Below are 10,190 nucleotides of genomic sequence, written 5' to 3'. Positions count from 1 at the left end.
GGATGAATATGTATGAACTTTCCAATTTGTAAGTCGCTCTGGATAAGAGCGTCTGCTAAATGACTTAAATGTAAATGTAAATATGCGTCACGGTGGAAACCCAACATTAACATCTATTTTCTTGAACGTATAAATTGTTGTTTTCTAAAATGACACATTGGTTTGTTTTTGAGAATGTTTTTATTTATTTTAATGGCTAACAAGTAAATAGTTTTCAGTGGGTCATTTACAGCGTATGTTTTCAAGACAGGCCAGAGTTACAATAACTCTCTCTGAAAAGGGAAAAGGTCCTAGAGTTCATTTGTGAAACCGTTTATAGTGTGTCCTCATATATATATATATATATAGGCTTCTCCGCATATCAGTTTGTGTACTATGTAGTCAAGAGTTTTCTACTGAGACAGAGAAGCATTAACCTGTAATCTTCACCAATAACTAATTGATCATGAGTGTCTTTATTACCCAGGATTCATCAACATGGATAAGCTGAAATCTCTATAGAGGAAGAGGAGGGGAAAACAAGAATAACATCCAAGGCTATAAAAGCTGTGTAATGACCCATTACTATGTGCAGGTGTTAACAGGTCCCATGTGTGTTTACACTTCATATATTGTTTAACACAGGGCACAGTATAGTCTATGGGATCCCTATATACACACAGCACCGACTGCATGAGCATTTTATCGCCAGCGAGGTGGGGAGAGAAAAAAATGAGAACAGCTCTGATTTAAATCACGGTAGTTAACCTTCCCCTCTATGAGGTTTGGAAAATGTCACATACCAATAAAAGCTGTATATCTCACCCTCATTGCTGCTAGTGCAGAAACCTGGGACTGGAGTCTATGATTCTTGAGAGGTCTACACGAGAGAGAGAGAGGTCTACACGAGAGGGAGAGACAGAGAGAGACAGCGAGAAAGAGAGACAGACAGAGACAGACAGAGAGACAGAGAGAGAGAGACAGAGAGAGAGAGAGAGATTGTATTTATTTTATATTGTAAATATCCAAAATAAGCTTTGGCAATATGTACATTGTTACGTCATGCCAATAAAGCGAATTGAATTGAGAGAGAGAGACAGCGGGAGCGACCCAAAAGTCATCCTATTATGTATATATTGCACCATATAGGCAACAGGGTGCCTTTCCAGACACATCCAGAATATACACCAATAACAATTCACTGGCAAGTTAGAAAGGGGACATTTTGAAGTGACTTCAAAACAAATTGGGCTTTTGAAGGGAGCCAGTCGACCGCCTCATTACATTTGCATGTCAATACAAACAGCCTGACCGCCTGCCGCTCAGCAAAATGTCAGCCGATCCTAATGGGCCTGGAGAAGTGTTTTATTGTAGAGCCACTGTGCATGGGGTCTAACTGTAGCATCAAGAGGCACTACTAGAGTGTGTCTGTGTGTGTGTGTACGTGCCCTCCCCCTTCAGACATCCCTGTCTGTCTGGTATCAGCAGGTGATGGGAGCGAGCAGAACAAAAACACAGGGCACATTAGCTGTCCAAACCAGAGGGTCTTGTTATTATTGCAGGGTAATAGTCCTGGGGAGACTAAGTGTCTGCGTGGGCTGAGGCCCGGTTAAGGCAGATTGCTGTTAAGTGGTTAGCCTGGTAATAGTGTTTTCCTTAAGGCCTAATGGAGAGAAACAAGAAGTCAGCCTGGAACTGACAAAAACACACACAGTAGACACGCACGCATGCAAATGGACAGACACGGACACACAGACATACACACACACACACACACAGTAGACACGCACGCATGCAAATGGACACAGACACACACACACACACAGGTGGACCTAAAATAAACAACTTACTTTCCTTCTCTCTCTGTCTTGGTTACCACGGAGAGGAGTAACACAGTTCCTTTGAACTTTTGAACCGTGGTTTCCAAAACATGCTATGTTCCTTTTGAAGGACCAACTTTTAGGCTGCTATGTTAACGTTACTACAAGTACACAGAATCCTGCATCGCCATTATTGATTCTTCCACATCATTTATCACAGTCAAAGTCCACCAAAGTTTTACCTCAAAAATAAATTTAAAAGTAGCTGGTTGAAATTGGTCACGCGATATGTTTGTGTGTCTCACTATGGACAGGCTTTACACCGAGATACACGTACCACCAGGGAAGTATTAGGACGTAATAAAGTAGAAGGACTACCAAACAGACTGGAGAAAAGAAGTGAAGGGGATTTCAACACAACAACAATAGAAATATAGTCTTCACATTATCCAAGCTATAACTCGGTGGGTTCCATAGTAACTCTCCTGATAACCCATGCATAACTCTCGTAATAAAACACACGCGCAACCTCAGGCTCGAGCTCGATTTCTAAGCCGCGTAATAAGAGTGTCAATTGTGGCATAATCACTAGCCTAGTCGCTTGGCAAAGAAAAGAGCCCTCTTCATCAACACAAGCTGGGATACAGAAGGGTTAGTGTGTCGGCTGAAACACATCCAGAGTAGCTGAATGGGGAGGGCTTATACTGGCATTCCACCGAGTATAAAATAAATAGCCACACTACTTCCAGGAGGAATCCAGCGCGTGCAATGAAAGAAACCGAATGTGTTTGAAGCCGAAATCCTGACCTTTGGAGGAGATTCAAGAATGACTCAGATGTGGAGTACTACTGTGAAACAAGGCCTCACTGTGAAGTCAGTCCTACACGCACCACACGGCCAACACACTCCGACTGAGACTACACACACGCCACGGCGGCCCACACTCCCACCGTCTGGGTATGAAACGTCACACCACCATGGCAGCGTGGGCCTCTCACTCACTACACATCCTCTTACATACTACTGTACACACACAAACACACCAGGGGGGGGGGGGAAACATCTTGAAAACTGTTCCTCTCTTTCACACAGCAAGGAAGAAGACACAGGACAGGGTCTTTCTTTTCAGACAAAAATATATATATTTTAAATCTTTACAATAGGCTTGGATCAAGAAACGTACAGAGGAGTGCACACACCTACAGTCAACACTGAATTATTGAACTATTTTATTGTTGTTTAACCCTGGTGTCAGTGTAAAAGTCTTCTTCTACGTAGCTTCTTTTTAAGCAAAACAACTTATTTTACTTTTTACAAATGTGCAAATAAGACAGATTTGGAATCCTTCAGCGCTCCGTGTAAAGTCCAGGATCCACATGCAGACAGGGTCTTGACAGAGCTTTCTCAGTCCGTCGGTCAGTCCTGTCCTCAAGTTTAAATACAGCCTCGATGGTTTGCCTTTCATTTTCAAGTAAAGTGCTCCTTCAGCAAAAACCACAAGGCTTGCGTTCAGTTCAGTCCTCTTTTTTTCCCCTCCATTGAAAAAAACCAGCTGTTAAGTAAAATAGACAAAACGGGGGATTCATTTTTAAAATTAAAAGAGAAAACCCAACGAGTAGAGGAGACAGCCTTGGCTGTTTTTTGGGCGGGGGGGGGGGACATTAAGTAAAGTCAAACAAACTTAGAAAAGTAAGTCATACAAACTCCAGCTTCCCACGCCCACTGTACATCCCCCAGTGTACCAGAGACAGTATCTTGTCGTTCCCCAGGTCTGCCTGTCTCATCTTGTCACAGGTGAGGCAGCAGTTTTCGTGTCCTGTCACGGGCACCATACACTCCAGGTCTAGCTTCGCCATGTGGCCCTTCTTGGTGTGGTGGCCGTGGAAACTGTAGTGGAGCCGTGACAGCATCTGCTGCCTCTGGTCTTGCAGCCGCTTGTTCTCACTGCGGAGCATCCGTAAGGCCAGCATGATGAGAAGGACCAAGATGAGGCCTCCAGCGATAGGCACCGCGATCACCGCTGCCCTGAACCACACCTCTTTGGCCGAGGCCAGCTCCTGTACCCGCGTGACCAGGTGACGGTTGTTGCTCTCAGGCTGGTACCTGCCGTGCTCTGGACGAGGAGACAAGAGGAAACGTAGGTTATTTTATTGCCTAACGTACACTGATGTCCAGTGGAAACCTGGCTCCTGCTTTCAGAAGGGAAATACAATGTGTCGCCGAGCCTTATCCCAAACAAGAGCCAAAATAAATGAATTTCAGCTAATAAACTAGCTAAACGCCAATATATTTCATAACAGAAAGCCCTACTTGAGAGCTCTCCTTTCCTCTCTGTAAGACTATCCACCTTTTCATAACTCAGTGATGCTAGTATTTATGCCTTCCTACATGCAGCCTGTGAAAGGATATTCTACAAGGCACATTCCTACTCGGTGGAGAAATTACATGGTGCACATGCAACAAAAAATATCTGATCTGCGTCCAAGTTCTTCAGGTAAACCGGTTGCCCCCAACACTCCTCTCTTTGCCGCTGTGCTGCAACCCATAAAAAATCTAACTGAAGCTGTGTAAAGGTGGGAATTAGTAAAAGGCGTTTGCATTACAGTAGACCATTAAACACTATTACAGGGAGGCGACCTGAATAGGCTACACTACATATTGTCAGTTCGGTTGCTCTGTCTGTCACACATTAGAAACCTTACAGAACAGAATATAAAATAAAACCCATAATGTTTTCAGTCAGAGCCATTTCATGTTTCAATTCTCTCTTCTTTTCTTACCTGTTGATTCTCTGGTGTGAGCCAGGTCGTGAAGGCCTCTGTAGTTGCACATATCGTCGTGACAGCACTCCAGCATAGACAAACCCTCACTCAGGGCATTTGTGTTCTTAGAGCTGCACATGTCGGCAGCGTTCGCTATGGGATCTAGACACCCGTGCGTGAGGGGAGAGTTCGTGTTCATTGGGTCCAGCACCTTGGTGAAACAGGCGTTTAGATCAGATTTACACATGTAGCCCGTGGCCACGCAGTGGGGGGCATCACAGTAACACCGTATTTCTCCTAAAAGAAAAGAAATGCGACGTGTTAGTCATAGGCCTACATGATTCGTTTATGAAGTGTTGTAGGCTAAATAGTAGCCTATTCTCCAACATTTCAAGAATAACTGACCACACATTCTGCATATTATCTAGTGATAACGTCTCAATTAAATTGTTTGTGCTTTGAATCTTTTCCGCGTACAAGGACTGCCTTTTCTAACTGGGCAGCCGTTTAGGAAATCAAAACATATTCCAACAGGGGAGAAATCTTGCGTTTTGTAGTCAAATTTGTGGAAATGTTATGAACTTCTCAGATAGATATTTGATATAGTCACACACATGGCTGTTATATCCTAGAATAAAATAAAGCCAATAGCATATCTACTTTACTTTTAAAACCAAATAATGATCTCAACTCGCTATTTCGATATTTGAATCAGAAACCAGACTACTTGTGTCTTTTAAAGACTGCCTAGTCGGATCTGAACCGATATTGGCAAAACGCATGTAAATGACAAGGTAACCCCTGAAAGACTTTGAGAAGTAGACGTGTTCAAATGTAATGTAGTACATACGCCGAGGTTAAGCCCTTTCCGTGCAAAATTGTCCTTTTAGTCCGTCCCTATTATAAAACAGGAACCGTGTATCTTATAATTAGTGGTTTGTTTTCCAAAGTCAATTTCTTTCAACCCAAATGGAAACTCGTAAGGGGGTGAGAGAGCAGCGCAGGAGTCTCCTTTTTCAGCTTTCATGCTAGCATTAGTGTGGTCAGGATGGGCTGGGCGCAATGAGCTCTCTCGGCTTCTCATCTCAGATGTTTTAAAATGACTGAAAACATTTTTATGGAGTTCAACAAGCTATTTGTATCGACCTGTTATAATTTTCAATATAAATCCATAGCTTTACTAGTTAAAGGCTAATTAACATTGTTACAGGACAGCTACCCCAAAAACACACACAGAGACGCACACAAATAAACTCGGCCGTTGTATGTTGTTACACGATGTTTTTTGTGTACCTCCAGTCTCCAGTTACATGTTGTGATCTTATTAATCACGAGCTGACCATTGACAGGGCCCTAAACACATTATAATGGCATTACGGCAACAAACTAATAAATATGGTCTCGAAATTGCCAAATGCTTTATATATAGGAGCCAAACATCCGTAGCGTAGTAGCTACTGGGCTTTGCTTTCTACTTTGGAGACTTTGGAGAAGTATTTACATTAAACCCTATAGGCTACATAATTTCACACATCCCATTGATGTGCACTAGCGCGAGAATGATGAGAAACATTAGGGGCATTCAGTCTGTTAAGGCCTTGCTATAGGAACTCATGGGGGGAAAACACAGACCACAAACTGGATAAAAAGTTACGTTTTTCATAGTTATAACAATGTTATGGCACCTGTCCGGTGTTGGAATATATAGTAGATTAAACACACTAGAAGTTATTGAGATTTAGAAACAGCTATAGAAAACACGCCACCTGGATGCGCGGATAGTTTTTATTTTATTTGTATCATTCTTTATTATAGGAAAGATCAAAGTTCGGAAAGTAAAGAGAGAAGAGAAAATCATTTTGATGACAAAACTGCGTTGTTTAATAATTTGACTTATTCAACGTTGCGCAATTGGAAACGGATAAGAAAGCAATGATAAGGCCTTTGGGAGGTTCTGACCCCGTTTTCTCGCATTCACCCTTTTTGAACTTTTTCCTTTGGTCAGAAAAAGGCAAAGAGGACATGAAGGCATGTTTTAAGGGATCAAAGTTTACCTTTAGTTAGAAGAACAGCCATGGCACAGAGTTCCAGTTGTAGCCAAATGGAAATGAAACTGGAATGGCGATCCATTTACGACAAGTAGCCTAACTTTTTAGTCACTCTTATCCAAGTACCAAAACCCGCAGGGCTGAGCTCGAAGACACGGTTACATGAAATCTACAGAAGAAATAGTTGCCACAATCACAATCCACCGGAAGAAGTAAGAAAAACACACGAAAAACGGAAGGCTTTCCCTGCATAGGAAAACTAGGCTACACGAGAAAAAGCCTAAAAGCCCGACTGGTGTAGTTGAAAAGCCCTACTGGAAGAGCGGAACACTTGTATCGTTAGTTGTTGAAAAGAGGAAGAAAAAAACATTCCTTTAGTAGAAAACCGGATAAATGTTGTGACTACTTGTCCAATCCGACTTTACACACATCCACGATGATGGTCAAGCATAACGTTTATAATCCGAAAACAACGAAATGTGAATAAAATGTCGTCTACTCTCGCATCAACACTTCAATAGTCGACTTCGGGAAGCGGACCTTGAGTTGAAGAAATATCCGAGCCAGACTTCTCTACGTATCATAACTCCGCCCCATCAGCGCCCATTGGAGCACCCCTCGCTCAATTAGCATACTTCATGAACTTTACATTTCCATTGGTTCACCCGGCGGTCACAATTTATCATTCCTCTTACTGATAGTGCAATATAGTCTATCGTGCTGACTAGGCTACAGTAAAAGGTGAAGAAACATTTTACAGTTTGTTTCACTCCTTTTGCAGACTGTGGCGTTGGCTACAATGTTGCAATTTAATACGACATTGTTTTATTAAATAGCAGCATCAAATATGCCTATAAATGCCTTAGAAACATGTATAAACTATAACCATAGATTACATTCTACCTCAATAGCCTAATAATGAAAACAAACACTATCTGAACTTCTAAACAGACTAGGCTATTAGCTCATTTTTACATGTCTGTCTGTAGTTATAGTGTCATCCGCATTGCCTCGTCAGGCCGACGCCATCGTGAGCAGGTTCCCCAGGCTACGCCAGCCCGGAGATATCTAGATTGCTTCTGCCTGTGAGAATGGATGTTATGGGCGGAGCGGACAGGCGGTTAGAGAAATTAGCAATCCAAAAAGGCATATGGCGCCACTGAGACGACAGACAGACACTGACACTCAATTACCCTCCAACAATTCTATGCAAAACACACAGCAGCACTGGTCTCCGATCGATATCAAAACCAACCAGCTCAACTCAAACCTATCCGTTGAAGTGTTGATTACTTAGGATGTAGACTGTTTGATCTTTGGTTTGAAAAATGAAAAGAATGAATGAAAAAATATATATTTTAAATTGATTGATTGAGTTAGGCTAATAAAAGAGTACAACCACACAATCATAATTCACATAATTCAGGAAAAAGGTGAAGCATTATTCACCAATGTGGTATTGTGTCTGGGAAAAAGGATTATTAGGATATTGCTTATTTAAGAATTCTGTGAAGGAAAGAGATTACAGGCTACATGGAATGACAGCTAGGTAAGGTTTTGCACTGATAGCATCAAACATTCTCGTGGATAACTGCAGCAGCCGTTTTTGCCTGTTTATATCCCCTAATTATAAACCCCTTCAGGCAGAATCTCCAGAAAAGGGCAACAACGGCGAACTTCTCATGACGATAGCTAAATGTCATAGGCCTACTCGCATAGCTCTAAAAGCTTAGCCTTGTGGGTCTAAATGGACACGAATTTTCATAGACTGCCTGAGTATGGAGAACAGAGAGAGAGCAGACATAGAGACGCGCAGGCCTAATTATTTGCCCTACAGATAGATGGTCATCGACACAGTGTCAAAGGGTAAAGGGGTGCGATTCCGCTCAAGGGGACACGTACAGAAATAACTGGATTGACAGCCATTATCGGTAATTGTCGGTAATTCCTGAGAGGCGCCAGACCTATCCCTGATGTGCATCATCATCCACCCAAAACTATTCAGCAAACTAAACCTAACTTGTTCTCCTGCCTCTAAAAATGACAACTGTGGCAATAAGTAGTTTAGTTACATATTTCCCACAGCCCTTGCAACTTTTTATAACAAGCATAAAACTACTACTGTGCTCCGAAATTATGCTCTCCCTCAGGTTAATTATGTAACCTATATGGGCCCACGTTTTAGTCTACATGTAGACTATTGGCTTTTGGAGGCAACTGTGCGACATAATAGCCCCTTTCCCGAAAATAGAAGCAATTCTAAGAAACCATAGAAATTAAATAGAGGGTGTGATATTCTCAGACAAAAATAATATCCAATAGGCATTGAGGTTCTAGCTCTATAAATTCATCATGAATGGCGTGTTCCATGCATCAGGTAGGCATTTTGCCAGTATCTCAGCTGTATGGTCGATTGACGCCATCTACTGACTCAGAGTGAAATGTCCGTTGTGTCTAAACTGAACTGTAGATCACATACTCTCTTGCACGAAAAAATGCCTTGATGAATCAATCAATCATATTAACTCAAATCAACTCAAACCAATCAATAACATTTACTCAAATCAACTCAAACCAATCAATCAAATTAACTAAAATCTTTGTTCAGTCATTTTAATGGCCTGAATAATACTAGAGGCTGTTTAGTTTCAAGCAGTTGGTGCAAAGTAGGACACTGAGTATGGACAGGACAAACTATGTCATGTATCTGCCCCATGATGGCCAGTCAGTCCCACCTAATGGGGTAGAACCTAGTAGATAGATTGATTGCATAATCAAAAAAGAGAACGGGTAAGGAAACAAAACAGTGTGTGTTTACATGCTGAGGGGATCAGTCTCGGTGAGCTGGTAAGACTGGGGCTTTTCATGTTGCTGACCATTAAACTGTCCACACCTGGAGGTGTGACTCAGAGACAACAAGGGTGTATATAGGGCTAGTCGTCTGAGGGCCCCCGGGGTGAAGTTCCCCCTCCCAATCGTGGTCTTAACCATTAGTGGGGGAAATGCAAAACTGACCCATGATCAGCGTAAAGGGGTAAATTCACTGTACTTCGCTGGGGAGCGGGGACAGAGAGCTCTGTCTGTCTGCAGCCGTTTGTCCTGCCAATGTCAAGCCCCTGTCTGTCTGTGATGCCTGGTTGGGTTCTCTTTAGCCTGACTACAGGATCCCTGCCTAGAGAGCTATTGTTTGGGCTGTGAGGGAATGACGGCACTTACCTGTCAATAGATAGAGAATGGGAATGGGAGATAAGTGGGGGTGGGTTGAAGACTACCTGAGTAAGTAGAGGATGTCCTGGGACCCCTTCAGTCCAGACGGGACTCTGGCCAGTGATCCACTCACCTGTGTGGAGAGAAACAAGAGGTCAGTTTAGAACCCCCCCCCCCCCCCCCCGCGTCTCTCTCACCTAGGGTCTCCATCTGCCAGCCGAGACGGGAGCAGAGTAAGACAGACATCCTCTGACACCTCTGTCTTCATCCTCTCTTAGACGTGTGTGTCATATCAAGTTTGAGGTCGTCTCGTCTAGGGAAAGATTGGGTGGCTCCATTAATTGTTAATGCTTTCTTCCCTACTACAAAGGTAG

General features: G+C 42.8%; 1 protein-coding gene across 1 annotated transcript; it reads right to left on the bottom strand.

Moving 5' to 3' along the window:
* Nucleotides 1-2,917: 2,917 nt before the first annotated feature.
* On the bottom strand, nt 2,918-7,157 carry LOC139583741 (BMP and activin membrane-bound inhibitor homolog). The gene is made up of 3 exons (XM_071415156.1): nt 6,616-7,157; nt 4,580-4,858; nt 2,918-3,912 (listed from the first exon to the last, which is right to left on the bottom strand). Exons 1-3 carry the CDS (start codon nt 6,689-6,691, stop codon nt 3,494-3,496), a joined length of 774 nt encoding a protein of 257 aa, XP_071271257.1. The 5' UTR covers nt 6,692-7,157; the 3' UTR covers nt 2,918-3,493.
* Nucleotides 7,158-10,190: the final 3,033 nt, after the last annotated feature.

This window comes from Salvelinus alpinus, chromosome 8 (assembly GCF_045679555.1).
Source record: "Salvelinus alpinus chromosome 8, SLU_Salpinus.1, whole genome shotgun sequence".
Taxonomy (NCBI): domain Eukaryota; kingdom Metazoa; phylum Chordata; class Actinopteri; order Salmoniformes; family Salmonidae; genus Salvelinus; species Salvelinus alpinus.
The sequence above is the reverse complement of the archived record's forward strand: the minus strand, read 5'-3'. Positions and strand labels throughout refer to the sequence as shown.